Below are 24,214 nucleotides of genomic sequence, written 5' to 3' on the forward strand. Positions count from 1 at the left end.
AGGTTCTTTGATCATGTGTATGATAATTCCAAGTCACAAGTCAATAGTAGTTAATAAAACATCAAGATGGCCTGAATCGATATGCAAAAGTGACATAAATACTCATTGAAACAAACACTACCAAAGAAAGAAAATGTCAGTAGGATGTCCACACGTGATTTTAAAAATCTATTTAAAAGCTTTAAGAATGAAACTAAAAGCATCTTTAAAAATAAAGTTCTACAAATCAAACAAAATTGCTATTATAATGCTCCAAATGATTGAAGACAGGCATTTAGTCAAAAGGAAGGGAGGGAGGGAGGGAGGAAAAAGGGAACAAATGCCTCTCCTTATGGCAGGCACTGTGGATAAAGAGGTTCAAGGCCATGATTCTTGGCTTCAAAGAGCAAGAATTTAACGGGACCTCTGAAAGTCATCTTTTAATCTACTATTAAAGGGCATGTAGTATATTAGTCTGGATTAAAATAAGTCTCTCTAGTGAACCAATACCAATTTTTCCCCCTCTACCCTATTTTCTTTGGCAAACTCATCATCAGCATTCATTACGATCGTTGACCCAAATTATTAAATATATAGGTAGTAACACTGTTTCTAAACATGAATCACCCCAACATTTATATCCATAAAAGTCAGGCTTCAAAGCTTCTGGCTTTATATTTTATATACATACATATACATACATATTATACATTATCATGCTTACACGAGATAGGATTTTCAGGAGCAAGTGGATCCCATACTTGGGTTAGCATGCACACACTAGTCGCACGAGGACAAACTCCCAACCTGAGGCATCCTGATCCCTTTGCCCTCCCCGCCAGCATGTCCTGGTTCCCACATGCTCACTGTGGCACTGCGGCCCTGCCCACTTTGGCATCAAGACAGTGACCTGATGTCACGGGATATCCCATGTATTCTTTCCTTCTGAGCCATGCAGCCCAACCCACCAGTCTATGATCTGTTGCCAAGAAGTCCACTTAGGAACCATGACAACATGGCAGCACTAGTTCTGTACATATCATCCACACAGACCTCCCCTTTTTCTCACTGCAAAACAAAGCCAATCGATTGCAAAGCCCCAAAGAACATGCTGCCAACCGACAAATACAAACTACTGACCTTCTTGCTTAAAAGCCTGTGGGTGTTCGGGGACCAGTCACATCATGTATTGGTCCTCTGCATTAAAAAGTCGGGGCTGTAAAGTTCTTTTCTTTTCTGAATTATTTATCAACAGCAGGGAAAATGGAAAACCACAGATGTAAGCATAAAGGAAAACCAAGGCTCTTTCAGCTCCCTAGTTGCTTAGAGATATTTTTTGGCTCTGACTCTAGAGTTGCTGCATTTACCCTGCAGAATTAAGTATGGGGGCCTCGTCGACAGTAATGGGACATGGGCACTGAATTCCCTACATGCTGTGCTCAAAGTGCCCCTTCCTGAACTCTGTTCTTCAAAAAGGGGGGGTGTCCTAGTAATGGCTGGGGCCATTAAACCTTTCCCTTCCATTTACAGGAAAAATACAGTAACGCCTCATTTATCCAATGGCCCGACATCTATCATCTATACTCAGGAAGAGCCATGACCCAGAATCTGGGAAAAGAGTCTCCGAGAAATAATGGCCATGAAACCCATGTACTTTATTCTACCAGAGAACAGTTGAGACGCTTGTAGGCTAAAGACAGGCAGGTTAGAGTTTCTGGATGTAACAAGCCTTCTTGTCTAATCCTCAGTCACTGAGCAGATGACTGTTCTATCCCTTTGCTGTGCCCAGATCCCACAACTGCTATTTCATATATCGGCATGGCTTGCACACCCACTCCTCTCGTGTCTTTGCTTCTATGCTGCCTTCTCAGTGAGACCTTTCCAGACCACCCACATTGAACGGGACCACGGGCCCATGCAGCATGCCCCTCCCTCTCTCTTCCCTCACTTCATGTCTCCCCGTAGTTCTCATCACCACCCGGCATACTCTACATTTACCTGTTCACTGTTTGACTGCACCCAACTAGAACACACGCTCCACTGGTAACAAAGTTCTGCTTCATTCACGGGTGTATGTCTGACCTCTAGAACAACACCTGATGCTTGGATTTCTCGAGTGGAATTTAATGAATGAATCAAGTAAGGAACGAACAAATCACTATATGAGCTCAAAAAGCTGATGTCTAAGATGGACTAAGGAAAACAATGGTAAATGTTATTTCTAAAGTTGATTTAGTAACGGGAAGAGATCTTTCTCCAGTGGCATTTTTTCCCCAATATTTAAAAATTCTGGTGAAATACATGTAGCATAAAATTTACCATCTTAGCTAGTTTTGAGTAAACGGTTCAGTAGTATTAAAGACGCTCATATTGTTCCACAATCATCACCACCCTCCATCTCTAAACTCTTTTTATCTTGCAAAACTGAAGTGATACGTCCATTTAATAACCCTCCTCCCCCCAGCCCATGGGCCACAACCGTTCCACTTTATCTCAGTGAACCTGACTACATTAGTTAACACGTATAAATGAAATCACACAGTATTTGTCTTTTGGGGAGGGTCTCACATCACGTAGCACAATGCTCTCTATGGTTTATCCATACTGTAGCATGTATCAGAATTTCCTTTCTTAAGGCTGAATAACACTCCATAATGTGTGTATAATATCCCATTTCACCTACCTAGTGATCTGTCCAGGGACCCTTACGTTGCTTCTCCATTTTTGGTATTGTAAACAAAGATGCTATGAACATGCATGTGCAAATATTTCTTTAAGACCCTGTTTTCAATTATCTGGGGTATATATCTGAAGTGGAATTGTTGGATATCATTTTATAACCATTTTTAATTGTTTGAGGAAGGGTCAACCTTCTACAGCATCTGCACCATTCTCCATTCCCACCAACGGTGCACGAGAGTTCCATCCTTCTCCACATCTTCGCCAACACTTGGCGGCTGGAGAGTTCCATAGTTCTCCACATCCCCGCCAACACTTGGCGGCTGTTCCTGTTTTAGGGCATTTTTGACCCCCAGTCTTTCATTTAAAACACCATTTGTCAGGTTCAACCATAAATAATCACACACACATCAATAAAGCAAATAAAAAAGGTAATGAAAGTAAGATTCAAGGATAAAAGCTATAATACACCTAAAAGTAGAGAGCCAAGAGGAAGAAAGAAAGAGGAGGTAAAGTAGAATCAATCATGTCCAAATTATAAATTTAAAACTCCAGCAGCTATGAAAGGTAAATATGATACCATGCTAGTACTATTTTGTGACTTGCTGATTTTCTAAATCCTAAAAATAGATTGTGGGCCCAACTTTCTAGTCTTCCTCACCTCCAAATCTGTGAGTTGCACCAACCTGCCCTAAAAAAACAAATAAATAAAAGGTTTGCACGAGACCGAGAAAATCATCACAGGGTCTACCTTCACTTTGTTCCTTCTGCCCGGTAAGCTGCTAGCCTGGGCTATTGTAATATCAACATCATTTAGTGCCACACACTCTCTAGATAAGACAGGAATTGTCCCAATACCCTCCCCCACCTCACTGATAAGCAGGGATTATCTCTGCCTCCTCTGATCAATGCCACATTTTTTTAAAGGATTTTATTTATTTGACAGAGAGAGACACAGCAAGAGAGGGAGAAGCAGGCTTCCTGCCGAGTAGGGAGCCCGATGTGGGGCTCGGTCCCAGGACCCTGGGATCATGACCTGAGCTGAAGGTAGATACTTAACAACTGAACCACCCTGGCACACCGCAATGCCACATTTTTAATATAACCAAGTCAAATGGACCACTTGCTTCGGGGGAAGAAATAGTTTTCCTGATGAGAAAATTCCCTCAGGGTTTTAGATAATCCATAAGCAAGACCCCTCTGGGCACAAAATTCAGAATCAAATGACTATAATTTGAAAGCATGTTCTGATGTCTTACAAGTGTCTAACATCCCAGCTATTTGAAACTCCTGATACTTTAATGCTTTCCCTATATTAGACTTATCAATCAGAATGGAAAAATCAACGCCATAAGGAGAAAAAAAGTGGCTAGCTGATCTAGGAAATGCATCCTCTTTGAATTTTAAAGGACAAAGAATTCAAATATAAATTTAGAAAACACACATCGTGAACTCACCGGAGCACCTCTGTCTAGGTACAAAGTTTTCTTACATAAAGTAATTAAACAAGGTCCTCAAGCCACCAAGGTGTGTGTTAATATTACATAGCTCTTTGGGAACCTACATCTCCCTGAAATGTCCTGAATGAATAACACCCGAGACACTGGCTCCTCCCTCTCCGTAACTCTAAGCACATATCCCTCCACCTTGGGGCTGCTCTGACTATTGTGCTATAAATCACTCCTCAAGCAACCTGAGCAAAACAATGACCACTCTCATAACAAAGGAAGAATCAACACATGCATATGATAAGGCCGCAGGAAGACACAGAGGCAACTGGATGTTAACACTTCTCCAGCTGGTAAAAACTGTAACAATGTATCCATAGGACAGCCTATTTCGCAGTCACCAACAGTTGCAACTTTACTAATTTGGGCTAAATTCATGAAATAAGTAGACAAATTAAAATATTAACTGGCAGACGCTGTATGATTTTCACAATGCAGAATACAGATATAGGCATAGAAAACTGTAGGAAGCAATCTTCTAAACAGAGATAAATTATGCATGCTTTATTATTATTATTATTGATTTCTTGATGTTACTACAATATGCATGTATTATTTTATCATTATAGTCACTTTTATATTTTTATTAAACTTGCTGTTTTCTTTACACATCTCTTTGTGTAAATTCCCTTTAAGGACATTTCCCAACTGCCAAAGACCTCATCCCGGACTCCAACCTAGACGGAGCTTCTGACCTTCCATCCTTCCCCTGAAAACAATTTGTCCCGTGGCCACCCCAAAGGACTAACTAGATGCCAGCCGTCTGGGCTAATAAATGTCAGTTGTGTTCTAAGCTTAAGGGGCTTCCCTTCTCAGGAAACAAGCTTAAATGTTTAAAGAGAACTTATGGAACTTTTTCCAAAACTCTGGTCTACTGCAACTTACAAGCCAGTAACTTCAGAAGGCATTATTTCCCTTTAAATCTACCACCAACCACTGTGAAATCCACTTCTCACTGGTCTCCTTAACCCAGCAGCATAAGCACCTGACTGCACCTGTGTTTCCAGAGACTCTGGACCCTGTCTCTAGAAATGGAGATTCTCTAGGCAAGCAGCTTTCCAAACGTATTCCAAGGCATCATGCTGTCCTCTGAAGTGCTTCAAGAGCATGAAGAGAAGAGGGAGGGATAAGGAAATGCGGTCACTAGGTTTGAGGTTTCAGTACTAAGCACCAGGACTGAAAGGTCAGTCAGTGGGTGAGGTTCCTCACACACTGAAACCTTACAACACAACCCTCTCTCCTGGTGTAATAAACGGAGATGCGGAACCCTGAAGGAGTCTCCCCAAGATCCCAAAGCTTAAATGGCAGAGTTGGGCATAAAACAGGCTTCTCTGTGCCCCAAGTCCCAGGCTCTTTCTTTCTGTCTAATAATGGCAGTTGCTTCCTAAGCATCTGCAGACCACGTCACCTCAGCACTTTAAGGGCATCTTCAAAAGGGCTCTGATAGAGGTTGCGTTTGAGTCTCCGGAGTCAGGAGCCCTACATTCATCTCTCTGCTCCCCTACTTCCTAGCCTGTGGTTACGGACCATTCTTTAACCTCCTGACATTCTCAAGTCAGCTTTCTCACATGTAAAACATGTATTGAGCATCTGTGTGGAGCCCTCTTCTAAGCACTTTATAAACACTACTGCATTCACTCCTTGCAATTCTGGGAGCAAGACGTGTCCGTTAATCAGAAGTTAATTCAAGACCATCCAGGTGACAAGTGCCTGGCTTTTTAGTAGGAAACCAGGCCCATCTGACTCAGAGCCTTCTGTTCTTTCTCCTTCTATACCGATGAGCTCTAGGTCAAGTTATAGATCAACAAACATGGACCTGGATCTATTTCTAAATACCAGAACCCCTATCACTTCTCAATTCTTTTTTCGACATCTCCCACCCAACAATAGAACTCCTTCAGACACCACCTTCCTGTGGAAAATACATCTCTCCACCATGTAGTAATGAATGCCTTTCTTCCAGTACCAAGGCTCTTTCCCACATTTATTATCCATAACTCACAATTTAACATTTAGTTATGTGCCCCATAAAATTATTCTCCTTAAGTGTAAATTTTATGTCCCTCAAAGAGACCATAACCTCCTACAGGTCAGGAACCATAGCTTACAGAATCCTGGAATTAGAAGTTTCGCAAAGTTACCATTAAAAAAAGAAGAAGCTGAAATCTTTCAAAAAGAAAACTTATTTGGAATCCCAGTTCCTCTGACTAAAAACTACTGAGCTAGTCAACCTTGATCTTTCAAGGTCCAAAGAAAACCAGTGAGTTGGTGATATTCATACATTGAGCTGGTAGCAAGGGCAGGACTAGAATCCAGGAACCCAGACTAGACACCATGGACTAGGTGGATTAGAATCCATGTTGCTGGTTTCTCATCCAGGGATTACTTTATCATGGAAATCCCAGGCCTGTTCAGTCTCTTCTCAGTATCTCTGTCTTATACACAGTCCAGAAAAAAACACTGGACCACACCTTGAATCCGGAAGCCCTGCCAGAAGGGCTTACAAAGAATAGAGCAGGTGGGACCTACCCATCAGGTCACCTTCCTGGATCCACATAGGAGGAAAAGAGCATCATAATTCCAAGAGTCCTTTAATTGCTGTGTTAGCCAATCAAGTTCTCCAGGAATATGAGGAAGCAGAGCCACGGCTTTAAATCTCTTTAGTTCAGATTCATAATCTAGGTCACTCAGGATAAAAGGCACTAGCATTACCAAGTCATAAACATTTTTAAAAATTTAATTTAGTAGGATGAGAGGGGATTTGAACAAAATAAACTTAATCTCACCTTTGTCTAGCATTTTCTGTTATTTTAATAACCTTTTTCTGACATGAAAACACAATGTAGATTCAGAGAACTGTATTCCATTCCACAGAAAATTTGGAAAATACTAAGCATAAAGAAAAGATATCATAGATAACTGTCCACTCAGATACTTTGTTACTTTTTTATTTGGACGGCTATGCCTTGCCTGTGTTTCTGTGCCTGTATATGCATGTGACTATGCATGTGTTCATTCATAATTTATATTTACCATTGTAATTGGAAAACAATAAATATACCAACTTGAATCTCATCCTACTATACAGTGACACAGAATATTCTTCTAAAAATTATTTTAATATTCACTGTATTCCCATATGTGGATTTTTTAAATTCATTTAATCAAACTTCCATTAGTTCATATTTAGGCTGCTTTCAGTTTCAGATGGCCATAATGAAAATATTCTCACATATGTAACTGAGACTGATTGTTTCCTTGGAATAAGTTGCTATAAATAAATGTTTCTAGGCCTTTTGATAAATGCTCAAATTGCCTTCAAGAAAGTTTGTAACAATCAACATTCCTATCAGCAATGTATGAAGGCGCCTATTTCTTGGACCATCTCCAGAAATGGGTGATTAACATATAACTCAATATATAGTATCTATCTACATATCTACCCACAGATAGTCATATACATACCTAATTGCATTTCTTGTAATTACTCCTAAGCTTGTAAATGTTTTCAAACCTTTCAATACTCTTAACAGATGCTGTCGGTTGTCTTTATAATTGTGGATCTACACACACACACACACAGCTTTCTCCTTCATTGAGAATGGAACCCAAATTTTGTTTAGATATAAGTTAGCGAAGTACTATAGAGAAAGCTGGGACCTACGCCAACCTTAGGGATAAATCTTGATTCAAGCTAATTCTTTTTGTCTAGGATATATTTTATTAATAGTTATATTGAACAGTTTTGGCCAACGAGACATGAAAACAAATCTGCTGGAGGTAGCCTTCCAATAAAGTTCTCTTTGATCTTAAAAAAAAATCACTACAGAAAAGGAATCCTCTGTCCCTTCTGACTGTGGGACACAGTTAAGTCAAATTATGATGCTTGGAGTTACTTCAGCCATTTTGAGATTTTGAAGGGAGATACATCAAGTTTCAAACTGTCACGCTGAAAATAAAAAGTAAAAAAAAGAAAAATCTGTCACTGATGAGGTTATGGAGGAGCTGAATTAACTAATTCTGGAAACACTGTCTTTTTAGACTTTGTTAGAAGAGAATATATTTATCATTTAAGCCAGTGGAGTCAGAGGGGTTTTTTATTATTTCCTTTAAAATTATCTGAACTGATATGCCTATACTGGCCCACTTTATGCTTCATAATTCTTTGAGCCTGTTTGGAGGATACTGATGAAACAGCATAGAACTCAAATCGTTTTCCAATTCATAAAGCAAATAAGTGGCAAAGCTTTCAACCTGTAAAATTTATACACAAATATATGCACTAGATTTTTAACCATGAAAATTTAGACATTTCACTCTGGCCCATGAATCAGTAATATATATTCTCAATTATCTTGAAGAAATCCTAAGATGGCTCACTAAACCTTAAAATAGTAGGGCAATAGTTACGTATATGCACTGACCATATCCTGGAGATGGAAATAAAGAGTGTAAGTAGCTCATTAGGTTATTAAAGAGAAATGTCCATGCATTGTGTCCACCCAAATGTGGGCACAGCCAGGCAGCATGACTAGCCTCGATAATGGTGTAAGTGCTAAGGCATCCTGAAACTCCTTTCCATGAAAGCTTAATTGTGATTCTGAACATACCATTCCAACAATAGAGTGTGTAGAAATATTAACAAGCCTCTTTGATGAATTTGGGTCAAGGGCAACACAGTACTTAATAGGTTTGTACACAAATACCGTGGGGGCAAGCTCCATCATTCATCCTAGTTTCTCTGCAGCAGTCAATGGTCCTAGATCCTTTATAATAGGGCTGGTATAAAAAGAACTCACTCCCACTTAAACCCAACAAAGAAGCCAAACACTGCACAAATCCTTCAGACTTATTTTCATCCCAAAACCTTACAGGGAATGTCCTTTGGTATCCCAAGACATATTTACTGATTTTAAAAACCTTAGCATTATTTTAACACTACTATTGTGAAATGCAATAAATATCTGACTGTTGGCTTTTCCAGAATTACATATGGCAAACTGAAGTTGCCCTGAAACACCCAATGTTCCATGAGTTTTTACCCTATGTAATCCCTGTTTGGAGGGGCCTCTCAATTTCTTCCTTTTATTTCTTTAGTTGACTTTGTTTCCTTCACCTGTCATAGCAGAGAAGCCCAGTCACAAAGATGTATGTACAAGTAAATGTAGATTTCTATACTTCCTTCAATTTAACTTAATTAATGATTCTCCAATTCTTCTGGACAAGTGGGGCTGTGGAAATGTTTGTCTCAGTCATCTGAGAATTCCCTACTTCCATCAGGTTGTGTCACAGCTCTAGAGGATTCCAGATGAGCAGGACATTGGCAGAGAGGGAGCAGTCTCATCCTTGTCCCAGAGGACACAGGGTACCACAGAGAGGTCATGTATTTTTAGAGCTCTTTGAGGCATCCCAGTGCTCATGTCACAGTTGAAGATTCAGAATCTCCCCATAAGGCCCCGCCTGCAGAGGCATCACATAGCCTCTCTCTCTACAGTCTTTTTTCCACCCTAAATGGTAATTCCAGTATAGTTAACAGTGTTTTATTAGTTTCAGGTGTAAAATATAGTAGTGAACATTTCCACATCTCTGCCAGTGCTCATCACAAGTGCTCTCCTTAATTCCCACCCCCATGTCACTCATTCCCCTGCCTACCTCCCCGCTGGTAACCATCTGTTGGTTCTCTATAGTGGAGTATGTTTCTTGGTTTTTTAATCACATTTTTTTCTTTGCTCATGTGTTTTCTTAAATTCCACATGAGTGAAATCATAAAGTATTTGTCTTTCTCTGAGTATTCTTTTTTTTTAAATATTTTATTTGTTTATTTGACAGAGATCACAAGTAGGCAGAGAGGCAGGCAGAGAGAGAGGGGGAAGCAGGCTCCCCGCTGAGCAGAGAGCCCGATGTGGGGCTTGATCCCAGGACCCTGAGATCATAACCTGAGCTGAAAGCAGAGGCTTAACCCACTGAACCACCCAGGCGCCCCTCTCTGAGTATTCTATTTCACTTAGCATTATACTCTCTGCTTCCATCCATGTTGTTGCAAATGGCAAGATTTCATTCTTTTTTTTTAAGGATTTTATTTATTTAAAAAAAAAGATTTTATTTATTTATTTGACAGAGAGAGATATCACAAGTAGGCAGAGAGGCAGGCAGAGAGAGAGGGGGCAGCAGGCTCCCTGCCGAGCAGAGAGCCCGACATGGGGCTCGATCCCAGGACCCTGAGATCATGACCCGAGCTGATAGCAGAGGCTTAACCCACTGAGCCACCCAGGTGCCCCAAGATCTCATTCTTTTTATGCCTGAATAATATTCCATTGCATAACTATACCACTTCTTCTTTATCCAGTCATCTGTCAATAGACACTTGAACTCTCCATAATTTGGCTCTTGTAAATAATGCTGCTATAAACAAAGAGGTGCACGTATCACTCCGAATTAGTGGGGGGGGGGTTGGGGGTTTTTTTGGGGGGGGTAAACGCCCAGTAGTGGGATTGTTGGAACAGAGTAGTCGTGCTTTTTAACCATATGAGGAACCTCCATTATATTTTCCACAGTGGCTGCACTGGTTTGTATTCCCACCAATACTGCAAGAGGGTTCCTTTTTTCCCTACATCCTCATCAACACTGGTTTTTTATGTTTTTGATTTTAGCCTTTCTGACAGGTGTGAGGTGAGATCTCATTGTGGTTTTGATTTGCATTTCCCTGATGAGTGGCGTTGAGCATGTTTTCATGTATCTGTTGGCCATCGGGATCCCTTCTTTGTAGAAATGTCTGTTCGTGTCTTCTGCCCATTTTCTAACTGGATTATTTGCTTTTTAGGTATTGAGTTGTATCAGTTCTTTATGTGTTTTGGACAGTAACCCTTTATCAGATAAGTCATTTGAAAATATTTTCTCTCAATCATTAGGTTGCCTTTTAGTTTGGTTGTTCGTTCCCTTTGCTGTGCAGAAGCTTTGAATTCTGATGCAGTCCCAATAGTTTATTTTTGCTTTTGTTTCCCTTGCCTCAGGAGACATATCGAGAAAAATGTTGATATGTCCAATGTCAGGGAGATTGCTACCTGAGCTCTCCAAGGATTTTTATTGGCTGAGGTCTCACATTTAGATCATGAATCCAGTTTGAGTTTATGGTTGTGTATGGTGTAAGAAAGTGGCCCAGTTTCATTCCCTTGCATGTTGCTTTCCAGTTTTCCCAACACCTTTTGTTGAAGAGGTTGTTTTTCCCCTGTGTATATTCTCTCTTGCTTTGTTAAATATTAATTGACCATATAGTTCTCGGTATATTTCTGGGTTTTCTATTCTGTTCCATTGATCTGTGTGTCTATTTTTGTGTCACTGCCATCTGTTTTGACTACTGGAGCTAATATAACTTTTAGTCTGCAATTCAGATACCTTCAGCTTTGCTTTTCTTTTTCAAAATTACCAAAGTAATTTCGTAATTGGAAAGTAATTTGGAATTACTTTAGCAATTCAAGGTCTTTTGTGGTTCCACATAAATTTCAGGATTTTTTGTTCGAGTTTTGCGAAAAATGCTAGTGGTATTGTGACATGGATTCTATTAAATATGTAGAATGCTTTGGGTAGTACATACATTTTAACAATACTTGTTCTAATCCATGAGCGTGGAATGTCTTTCCATTTACTTGTGTCACCTTCAATTTCTTTCATCAATATTTTATACTTTTCACAGTACGGGTGTTTCACTGCTTTGGTTAGGTTTATTTCTAGGTATTTTACTACTTTTCATGCACTTTTCAGTGGGATTGTTTTCTTAATTTCTCCTCCTTCTGCTTCATTATTATGGTATAGAGATGCAACAGATTTCTTCATATTGATTTTTATCCTGAGACTTTACTTAATGCTTTTATCAGTTGTAGTGGTTTTTCAGTGGACTCTTTTGGGGTTTTCTACATAATATCATATCATCTGCAAATAGTAAACATTTTACTTCTTTCGTACTGTTTTGGATGCCTTTTATTTCTTTTTGTTGTCTGATTGCTGTGGCTCATACTTCCAGTACTCCGTTGAATGAAGTGGTGAGAGTGGACATCCTTGCTTTAAGGGGAAAGCTCTCAGTTTTTCCCCACTGAGTATGATTTTAGCTGTGGGTTTTTCACATATGGCCTTTATTATGTTGAGATATGTTCTCTTTCAACTTACTTTGTTGAGGGTTTTTTGTTTGTTTGTTTTTGTTTTTGTTTTTTTTTAAGATTTTATTTTTTTATTTGACAGACAGAGATCACAAGTAGGCAGAGAGACAGGCAGAGAGAGAGAGGGAAGCAGGCTCCCCACTGAGCAGAGAGCCCGATGCGGGGCTCGATCCCAGGACCCTGAGACCATGACCTGAGCTGAAGGCAGAGGCTTAACCCACTGAGCCACCCAGGTGCCCCTGTTGAGGGTTTTTATCATGAATGGATGTTGTACTTTGTCAAATGCTTTTTCTGCATCTACTGAAATAATCATGTGGTTTTTAGCCTTTCTCTTATTGATGTGATGTATCACAGTGTTTCATTTGTGAATATTGAATACCCTTACATCCCAGGAATAAATCCCACTTGATCATGGTTAATGATTTTTTAATGTATTGTGGACTGTTTGCTAGTATTTTGCTGAGGATTTTCTCTCTCCAGAGCTTACATATCTCAGAATGCAGCCTTGGCGGCAAAGGGCCCTTTCTCCAGAAACTGTTTGAGTCTCTACCTTCATTACTTCCTGACCTTACGTTATCCACTCTGGATTTTCTAGTCTATAATATGGAGAACAATTCTCCTCCTTTCAGAATCTTTTCTACCAGGACGGCTGGGTGGCTCAGTCCTTAAGCGTCTGCGTTCAGCTCAGGTCACGATCCCAGGGTCCTGGGATGAAGCCCCACATTGGGCTCCCTGCTTAGGAGCCTTCCCTCTCCCACTCCCCCTACTTGTGTTCCTGCTCTCCATCTCTGTGTGTGTGTGTGTCAAATAAATAAATAAAATATTTCAAAAAAAAATCTTTTCTACCATTCTGTTTTACAAAAGCAGACCGCATATTAGAATCACCTGGACCTTTAAACAAGGTCCAGGTCTCAGACCTAGACCAAACACAAATCAAAATCTCTAAGGGTATACCCCAACATTAACTTTTACCTGTGTCCTGAGTGATTCTAACCTGAGCTGAGAGTTGAGAACTTCTGCACAAAAACAAATCGGGATCTTGGAGCCCTGCTTTCAACACAGTCACATCCCTCCTCTGGATGGGGAAGTGGGTAACAGAGCCAACCACATATTTAAAGAAGGGGGGAAAAAAGGGTGGGGACATACCAGCCAAATCAAAGCAAAGGATAAATGTCCCCTAATAATCATCACAACTTTTAGTTGGGTTTTGGAATACCCAAAACTAACTATAAGTCTTGCTTTGACTTTCCTTAGTCATTGTATCAGTAGATGTTCTCTGCCATCTTTAATACAAGTAGTTTTGCACATAAAACATTTGATACAGCATTTTTCACTCAGTAGAAGGAATCTACAGGCCCCTGACTGGAATTTCATTCTTAAAGCTATCTTACCTTTTCTGAGCCTGAGAGCCAAGTAATTAATAACCCCTTAATGCTGCCAGAGAGTCAAAGTAAGTAAGAACAAGCATGTCCAAAACAAGCACATGCTATGTGCTTTAAAGATAAAGATAATCAATAGACATTTTACGACCATGCTCTACTAAGTTGCAGAATGTTCTATTTTGGCCCTATTTCATATGGCTCTGCTTCATAAAATGACATCAGGTACTTCATATTTCAAAGTGTTCTTTATATCATCTACCTTAGGAGAAAAGTGTGTGTTTTTTTTTTCTTTCAGAAAACTGGTCTAAAATTTGTATAGTGGCCTTTTGCTCCTACCCCTAAGTCTTTTAAATTGTTGTCTCACCACCTTTCATTATAAGGTACTTAATTTAAACCACTAAAATTAATGGACTATGATATCTAACTATAACCAAGCTTATTTGAAGTATTTCAAACATATACTTTCTTCAAGCTTTCTTCCATGCCAATATCAAGAAAATACAATTCCTCTGAGCAAGGTAATAGAAATCACATGGGATACAGGTTATCTTACTTGTTTTCTTTATTTCTTACCTTCATGGGAAGTTTCTGGCATAAAAATGAATGCTTACCCATTACTGTCAAGTACCTGTCTTATTGCTGCATGCTTTTGTCATAAATCACAGGTTTTCTGCTTTTGAGCTGCCTTAGAATCTAATGATAACATCTTATCAAACAATTTAAACACAGCCTTAGTTTAACTGGGGATAAATGAAAGTCAGGGACCAGTAAATCAAGGAGTCCGACCATCGCAAAAATCAAAAGGTAAAGAAAAGAGAAAAGCACCCCACCGGACCAATTTCAGGGAATCCTCCAGTTTTGAAATTCATAAAAGAGCAAAGACAACCCATCGTTCTCTTATAGGAAAGAAAGTAAAGTGAAGTAGACGCACACAAATCTTAAGGCCAAAAACCGGCCCAAGCATCCAACGTTTTCAATCTCATCCTTTCAAAGGGCAAGGTAAACTTTGCTAGAAAAAAGTACAGAGCCTTGTATATAATACATGGTCATGTCAGGGAATCCCCAGCCTCTAGGGGTAAAAATTAAGTCATAGCACATTTTAAGTTGTGGGTAAGGATTCTCGATGTAAAACCCTCCTTATTTTATTTTCCCATGACAGATGATTTTTTTCCATTTTTAAAACAAGATAAAAAGGGGGAAAGAGTTAAAGTTTCTTTTCTATTTGACATACTGTCTTTCCCCTTGAGCATCTATTTGTCTCAGGTGCAGTCTTTCTAAAAGGATCGTGGTTACCAGCATAAACTCTGGAAACGCTATCTCAGGGTTTCTTCTTCGGAACTTAAAAAGGGCTAACAACTAACATGAGATTGAACACCTAATACTCATCTAAATTCTACTAAGACTTTCAAGAGGGATTGATTTGGCAAATACTGGAACATATTTTGACAGTGAATATACATTTGAGATTTTTCATGTGAAGCCTTGCTTCAGTCATGAACTCTCAGGGCACAGAGGTCATTTATCACTATTCTCAGTAGCCATATTTCCTAATACTCATGACTGATACTAGTTATGTATTAGATATATGAATAAATGAATGACATGGGTGAATCAATCAATCATTCAATAATCTATTACCAAAGCCGGTAGATATTCTTTACTTCTAGGCTTACTAATTTTTAGTTGAATATAATTTTTAAGTATTTACTACCGACTTCTAGGGCAGTTTAGGTCCAGCTAAAGGGCACACTAAAAAAAAGAAAACAGTGACCTTGACATACTTAGAAAACTAACTTAACAGTAGCAGCAGATACTAATTGATTTGGGACAGAGTCTAGAATGAACTTTGGAAATCAGGAATCCCAATAATGAGAAATGCTGTATCAGGAGATTAGGGCAAACAAAAGATGCCTTCAGGTCTGTCAATTTCTCCCAGAAATTGATCTTTGGAAAATGAAATATCTGAAAAGATGCCTTACAGTGGCCAACATCTATTATACACCTTACTTATTACCACAGACAAATAGAGACTTAGAGGAAGAAGTCTTTGCCAATAAAGAAATGACAGAGATTGGAGGTGGGGACCGGATCTGTCTTGGAGAGTGAAGAGCACCTCTGGCCTAAGAGGCTTACTTTCAGGACACCGAGGTAAGTATCGGAGTTCCAGCTTACTCTGCAAGCATCTCATGGAGGCCCTGGAATTTTGTCTAGAGGAGAAACAGCAGGAAGAATGCTGTCTCTTAGGTCACTTCACTCCCATCCATTTTCTACACTGTGAAATCCTACCCCAATCCACTCACTGCACGCTAACATGTCTCAGTAAACTCCAGTAGATATTCTTGGCTTGCAAAAACACCCTACACACTCCATTCTGGAAATCAAGCAACTTTTTCTTATTGTATTTTGCTTGTCCTTCCATCATAGTACTTAGTGCTGTTTAATATCATCATCATTTTTATGAGACTACTTTCCCCAACACACCGTGTACTGTTGAAAAGAAAAGGGTTATTTTAATAAACAGCGCCCATCAAAGGAAACACAATCTGTTGAGAATCTATTAAGTGTCAATCACTATGGTATTCATTAGCACCATCTACCAAATATTTCTAGTTTTCTCCCCCTTCTAGGCACGAAGCAGAATTCCACTTCCTCATCCCCTTATAGCTGGTTGGGTACTGGTGACTAGATCTAGTAGACAAGCAGAGTGTGGAAAGGGTATGTGTCCCTCCCTGACAACAACATAGAATGAGTGTTGCAAGACCCCCCCAGGCTCTCTCTTTCACATCTTGGTGACTGGAAATGCTCACAATACTGACTGCTCTATCGGCTCGTACCTCCACAGTAATTATGACAAGCAGAGCAGCTTTCCTGCTGACCAGTGAAAGACAAACAAAACCTTGTTATTTTAAGTCTAGCATATTTGGGGTTGTTACTGAAGAACATCCTGACTGATCCAAGTGCCATGATAAATGTTTTCACATATACAATCTGATGTTCACAATAACCTAAGAGTTACATATCACAGCTACAGCAGATACAGCAGATATGAGCTTTCATTCATAAATGAATTTTTTAGAAAAATAGCCCAAGGCTAAATAGTTTTGTTCACTCCTTCATTCAATAAATATTTGTTGCGTACTGCGCTCTGCCAGGTTCTCTACACCCCCAACTCCTCCAGCTACGTTATGTTTTTAAGTAGCCAAAATAGGTAGTGAACAGAAGAGAACAGGTCCCGGCTCTCAGATCTTATATTCTAATAGAGACAAATTTTTGAAAATCACATATAAAAAATAAAAACTCTACATGGTGATAAGTGATATTCAGAAAATTAAAATCAAGTGATAGGATCATGGGTAGCTATCTAATTATGTGAATCAGAGAAAGTCCTTCTGAGCCTCTCCCTTTTTTTTTGAGAGGGGATGCTTGGGTACCCACTGACATGCACACCCTTGTCTTTTATTCCAAATAACACAGTTTGCTTTCTCAAAGTAATTCTATAAATAACATATTTTTTTTAAATCTTGTTCCATTTATAAACCACCAGGCAGGGCACCCATCCTTAAGAGGCTTTCAATGAGCACTGAGCTCCAGTCTTTCACCCTTTGGGAAAAAGTAAAGCAGAGGCAGTATTCTGCTGTGATTTCAATAAGGCCTTTCTACACAGCAGGGCCTTAATCAAGGTTTAGGGAGTTCCATGATATGTGCTATTGTTGTAGAAGGATATTCACTGGTTCCTTCTGATCATAGAGTTAAGGTAAATCAAAAGAACAAAGAAACAATCATGCAGAACATCAGATTTTTAGACTGTTTGTTTACAGGTCCAAAAGGGTTTTGTGCCCCCCTTAAAATGTTTAGCTCTCAGCATGCTGTGTTTATGCAATCTCTTTTCTCTCTAGGAATTTTAGTTATACCACATAAAAGATAAATGAGATTGGCCCTCTGCGCCCATCAGAAACCTATATTACTCTCACATCACCAGCTCTTTAGCCGAAAAATAGTAACTTATAAATATACAACAATCAATGGAAAAGGTTTTTTGGATGTACAAACATGCTTCCCTAACTTCTGCCACTTTCTGCGCTTCTGAAAAGGTCTTGGGAATAAAATACACTAAGAGTGGCAGTCCATTCTGAGTGAAAAATTCAGTTTATAGGACACTGTTAATAGGACATAATAGGAGGCAGGTGTCAGGGAAAGGTACAAAACTGACTGAAATTTTGTGCTCGAGGGGCACTTTTCTTATAGATTACAGATTGGTCATTTAAAGACATTTGACCAAAAACAATAAGACTCAGAACTTTCTACCATTCGTGGCCAATTTACTGTTCACATCTCCATATACATATATTGGAACCCCCCACACCAAATGCCCACAAAGCCAGCAGTGCTCACAGAAAGGCAGCGCCCACATCCCTAGAGGTCCTTCCGGCTGAGCACTGTGAGCCATGCCAAATCAGGAAAACCGACCGTCAGCATATGTCAATCCAAAGTCTTGACTGGCTCAGATAAATGCCCAATCGTTGACCACCAGGTACTCCGTTCCCCTCTAAACTTAATCCTTATCTTTCTTGATGGGAACAAAGTACATTTTCTTATATACAAAAACATTCCAGCATGACAGAAGGAAAATAATTTGGTACTTTTCTATCCTTAAAACTGATGTCTCTAGGTCCGCTGGGAGTAGAAATAAATTACACAGATAAAACTCCTTTTCACACCTTTTTCTCCAAAGGGAAGGGTAAGATAATGCAAGAGAAAAACTAGCTGGCTGCGTTACAGTAGTGCCAAGGACACGTGGAGCTAAATTTAACAATACACCTAGGGTGCAGAGAAGGGGTGAATCAGAAAATCGAAGTTGCTTCTTCGTGCTCACCTGTGCAAGAGAAGTCATCAACTCGGATGTAGCCTGGGACACAGTCACAGCGATATAACCCAGCCAAGTTCACGCACACAGTATTGGCATGACAGTAATGCATCTTAGCTGCACACTCATCAATATCTGAAAGAAAACAAAAGAAGCAACATCACAGTTAGGTGAAGGACCGAACCCTACTTACTGTAATCATCTGACAAGGAAACTGAAATAGGCAAATGTCCATCAAAGCTAAGAGAAAAAGCAAGATGCAGTAAACACAAAAACTCAAATGCAAATTTAGCTGCATTCAGGTGCTTTAGATCCCATCTTGAGCTGAAAGTATTTCGAGAAAGAGGCAAGGTGAGATGTAACAGTTAAGAAACCAAGATGTGGGGCCCCTGGGTGGCTCAGTGGGTTGAGCCTCTGCCTTTGGCTCAGGTCATGATCTCAGGGTCCTGGAATGGAGACCCGCATCGGGCTCTCTGCTTAGCAGGGAGCCTGCTTCTTCCCTCTCTCTGCCTGCCTCTCTGCCTACTTGTGATCTCACTCTCTCTGTCAAATAAATAAATAAAATCTTTAAAAAGAAAGAAAGAAACCAAGAAGTATGAAGATTGGATCTGCTGTTATTAGTCTCTCTCCAAGGAGGATGCTGGAGTTAAACATCCAAAACCAAGGAGTTCTGTGTCCAGTGAGTTGATACCAATTAATATTTATTAGATGTCCACTGTACATGGTGTAGTTTTTATCAGAGAGATCAAGAGGATCCAGCCCTTTCCACTCGTGTGTCTTACTAAGACACGCTTTAATCCACCTGTTAAAAAATGATGGCGCAGCCAGTTTCTCCCATGTTGTACTGTGAATACAGACAACAGCTATTGTCTAATGCAAACTGACATCTTTTGTCCCTTGACCTGGAGATCCTTCCCGTGTGACAGAATAATGGGCTGATTCAACAAAAAGATTTCTTTCTCTCTGAAATGGCAGTCAGAGCATCACCTGCTTCCTCATGAGCATTCATGGTAAGAACTGAAATAACCCACAACCTTAAGCAGAGACTTGAGTCTTTCCTGGAAGTTGTTTTCAAAAATGCCTTGTAGGGACGCCTGGGTGGCTCAGATGGTTAAGTGACTGTCTTTGGCTCAGGTCATGATCCCGGAGTCCTGGGATCGAGTCCCACATCAGGCTCCCAGCTCCATGGGGAGTCTGCTTCTCCTGTTGACCTCCCCTCTCATGCTCTCTCACTCTGTCTCTCTCTGTCTCTTTCTCTCAAATAAATAAATAAAATCTTTTAAAAATGCCTTATGTGTTCATTTTACTCAGAGTGCTTATGGAGATGGAGAGGAAGGGATGGCGGGGCACAGCATGAGGACCTAACGCAATGAGAGTTCTAGCTCTGGTTCTTCCAGTTAGTAGCCTTTGACTTGCATTTAACCACGCTGAGTCCCAAGAGTCTTGTTAGTTTGTCATACAGGCCAGTTTTAAACCCACTGCTTTACATCCTTCAATTCATTATCTAATGTAAGCCCCATATAATTCCATGATCTGAGTACAGCACTACCGACATTTTGAAGTCTAGAACCTTGAGGCTTAGAGAAGTTAAATATCTGGCACTAAGTTGCCCTGTTAGGAAATGCTATACCCAGGATCTGAACTTAGAAATCAGTCTCTTATTTCCTATGCTTTTACTTCATGGAAGCACCTTGAAAAAGACAGTCAAGCGTAGTGTTACTATGAAGGTAACCACCCAAGTCCTAATGCACTTCATGTGCAGAAACAAGGATAAAAACATCTATGATGGGGCGCTAGAAATCTTACTTATCGATTTTAAAAGTAAAAGAAGATTGACTTATTTCCTTATGAAACACACTGAAATAGTATCAGATTCTTTTCAGCACTAAAGATCCGTCAGTCCATAAATAAAAGTTAGTGTGGAATAACTGAGGTCCTAGAAGGACACTCGCAGTTAGCAAGACTTCCTTATATGTGAGAACAAAACACCAGAAACTACTGAAATGCTTCAGGCAATAAACGAAGTGTTCCACTTACACAAAATCATGTGCTTCCAAAAATGATCGAAGACAATGCACAATTAAAATAAATGGACAACAGGACTATAAAAACTACATAATGAGATTCCATCAAGCTAGGGTATGAAGGGAACTCTCCAACGAATTTAAGATAGAACAGTAACTGCACATAAGCATGAGATGTAGTTCACATCTTTCTGGCACCCAGGGCATTAGAATTCTTTAACAAGTCGATTCCTGGCATCGTTGAAGCATTTTGTTTCACAGAACAGTGGATATCACAAAAGTCAAGAGGAAAAGGTTTTACAGAAAGGAGTGATGATCACTTTGGTCACCTGCTAAGAAGTTGAATAAGATCAAGACATCACTAACCACTAGATTTGGCATGAAGTAGTTCACTGCTGACCTTGACCTGGGAAGCGTAGATTTGGGAAGGTGGTGGAGAAAAGCCTGACTTGAGTCAATTAAAGACAGGAACAAAGAGGAGGGAACAGAGAGAGAAAAACAAGGCAAACCTTTTGAGATTTCTTTTTCCCCATAAAGAAAAATGGGGTAGTAGGTCTGGGGAGACTCAGTGTCAAGAGAGTCTTGTATAGAGATGGGAGAGATCACAGCACATTTGTATGCTCTTGGGAAGGATTCGATACAAGTGAGGCAAACTGATGATGTAGAAGACAGAGAACTGCAGGAACAATGTCCTGGGGGAAGCAGTGCCCAGGTGGAACGAGTCATCTCGACAAGAACCAAGCCGAGATCAGGGAAGACGTGGAGCTGGCTGGCAGATTTGGTGGAGGGAAGAGGAAATAGCTCTCCTTCTCTTAATTTTCTCAGTGAAAATGAAAAGAGAGGATAACACCTGATAATTAAGAAAGGGAGGAGGTATCAGATAGTTAAGGAATGGGAATAAGGTATTAAATAGCCATTTTGATAAAAGGGAACAAACATTTCTTCGAGCATATAGTTCAGGGGCTAAGGAGCTACTGTGATTTGTGATCGTGAATGAGTTAGTGAGAGCAGTCAACATGGCCATGTGTTTTTCTCCAATTTCATTCAGGTATTCGGGGGCAGGAGAAGGGTAACTGGAAAGTTTGGCGTAACCAGAGATGAGTTTTTATCCAGATATAAGTCAAAAGAGATATAGGGGAACTGAGGGAATAAAGAAAGAGTTGGTGATAATGAGGTGTCTAGGGATCTCGGCTATCAAGGACAGATGTGAGGACATGAAGAGGGAGGCAGACATTTGAAATGGACTGGGTACTAGGGGTGGGCACTGCACTGCACTTCTCAGATCTCACTTCAGAACTAGAGAATTTAATCCCCCAGCTAATGGGACTACTGTCTGCTAATGCCATCAGCTGTTATCCTTTTAGGGAAAATGTCCTTGGCTAATGAGAAATTATATAGTCACAGTCACATTTTCATCCTGGGAGTGACCTACAACAAAGACTGCTTCTCACTGACCCCAGTTCAAGATAATTCTAAAGGACCATCCGGATTTCAGAGCACTCAGTGAGATTGGGCTAAGTTCTCCCAATGTCCGATCCTACATTCTTTCCTTTCCCAGAGGTCTTCATGCCAGGAGCACTCCCTAATAATCTCCCTGCATCCCAGCGTCCAGATCAGAGTTTGCTTCTTAGGGAACCCAAACTGCAGCAGGAATCCTAAGGGAGGCAAGGTGTGGTTACCGTGAGGGTGGTAGAATGCAGGAACTAGACAGCTAGGAGACAGGGTTGTAAAGTGGTGTGCTTGACATTAATATTTTGGAGGTGATTCGGTTCTTGTTGATTCCAAGGTCTTTCATGCGACAATGGGGGGCGTGGGAGAATAGATCCCTGTAAGTGAGAGGCTGGGAATACCAGAAGAAGCCAGGCATTGGAGGGAGTTGGCTGGCATTAGTGTTGTTCCTCAGACATTACCAGTTTTCCTCCTCCAGGGCACACCATACAAATGTACTTCCCCATCCTCTTTGAAATTAAGCATAGCTATATGACTAGACTAGACATGATGTATGAGCAAAGCATACCACCCCTAGGTGGAAAGATTAAAAGCCAGCATTTGGTTTATCACATTTTCTTGCTCCTGCTTTGGAAATCATGGAAGCACACAGATGCGGACAATCTCAGCCTGGGTCCCTGAGTGAGGAGCCGGCAACCAGACGAGCCTGATGATGGATGCTGCATGAGCTAGAAAGAGGCTTCTGTTCATTTAGGCCATCGGGCCCACCCTGACTGGTGACTAGGAAAAGCATCTCAAAGAGATCATTAAGCTTGATCTTAAAAGATGAACAGAAATTCACCAAGTAGAGACCAGAGGTGGGGAAAAGCAAGAGAAACTATAGAGGCTAAACTCGTTGTCTCTGGAGAGTTAGGAAGGGGGAGAGAATCAGTGAGTCGTGAACACTAACTATCCTTCTACTAGGCCCTGAAGCAGAGGATGACCAAATTGCCACCACAAACCTCACAGCCTGGCAAGACATTGAGCAAAACTTTGAAGTTCTACAAAGAACGGAAGACCTTTTAACAGCGGGATTGGATGTGGTCTGAGAGAGCCCGAGAGCCAGTCTCTGTGGATGTGATGTTTCATCAAAGACCTAAAAGGTGAAGGTGAGAGGAATAACAAAGCAGACAGAGAAGAATGTTGGAGACGAATTTGTCTGTTTAAAGTGAAACTGGCAAGGTAAGCTCAGGCCAGATCCTGCTGAGCCTCGTGGGCCACAGGAAGGAGTCTAGACCTTAGTCAAGTAGGGGCACAAACCAATTTCTGTTTTTTTTTTTTTTTTTTTTTTTTTTTACATTTTTTTTTTTAATTTATTTTCAGCGTAACAGTATTCATTGTTTTTTCACCACACCCAGTGCTCCATGCAATCTGTGCCCTCCCTAATACCCACCACCTGGTTCCCCCACCCTCCCACCCCCGCCCCTTCAAAACCCTCAGGTTGTTTTTCAGAGTCCATAGTCTCTCATGGTTCACCTCCCCTTCCAATTTCCCTCAACTCCCTTCTCCTCTCCATCTACCCTTGTCCTCTATATTATTTGTTATGCTCCACCAATAAGTGAAACCATATGATACTTGACTTTCTCTGTTTGACTTATTTCACTCAGCATAATCTCTTCCAGTCCTGTCCATGTTGCTACAAAAGTTGGGTATTCGTCCTTTCTGATGGAGGCATAATACTCCATAGTGTATATGGACCACATCTTCCTTATCCATTCATCCGTTGAAGGGCATCTTGGTTCTTTCCACAGTTTGGCGACCGTGGCCATTGCTGCTATAAACATTGGGGTACAGATGGCCCTTCTTTTCACTACATCTGTATCTTTGGGGTAAATACCCAGCAGTGCAATTGCAGGGTCATAGGGAAGATCTATTTTTAATTTCCTGAGGAATCTCCACACTGTTCTCCAAAGTGGCTGCAGCAGTTTGCATTCCCACCAACAGTGTAAGAGGGTTCCCCTTTCTCCACATCCTCTCCAACACACGTTGTTTCCTGTCTTGCTAATTTTGGCCATTCTAACTGGTGTAAGGTGGTATCTCAATGTGGTTTTGATTTGAATCTCCCTGATGGCTAGTGATGATGAACATTTTTTCATGTGTCTGGTAGCCATTTGTATGTCTTCATTGGAGAAGTGTCTGT

General features: G+C 40.4%; 1 protein-coding gene across 1 annotated transcript in view; it reads right to left on the reverse strand.

Moving 5' to 3' along the window:
* NELL1 (neural EGFL like 1) overlaps nucleotides 1-24,214 on the reverse strand; it is a gene marked incomplete at its 5' end in the record, with an annotated part of 852,276 nt that overhangs the window by 423,054 nt on the left and 405,008 nt on the right. The window contains one exon of the mRNA XM_080816285.1: nucleotides 18,572-18,697. Coding sequence (XP_080672411.1) covers nucleotides 18,572-18,697 — 126 coding nt within the window. The remainder of the gene's footprint in view (nucleotides 1-18,571; nucleotides 18,698-24,214) is intronic.

This window comes from Martes martes (assembly GCF_963455335.1).
Source record: "Martes martes genome assembly, chromosome: 10".
NCBI classification, from domain to species: domain Eukaryota; kingdom Metazoa; phylum Chordata; class Mammalia; order Carnivora; family Mustelidae; genus Martes; species Martes martes.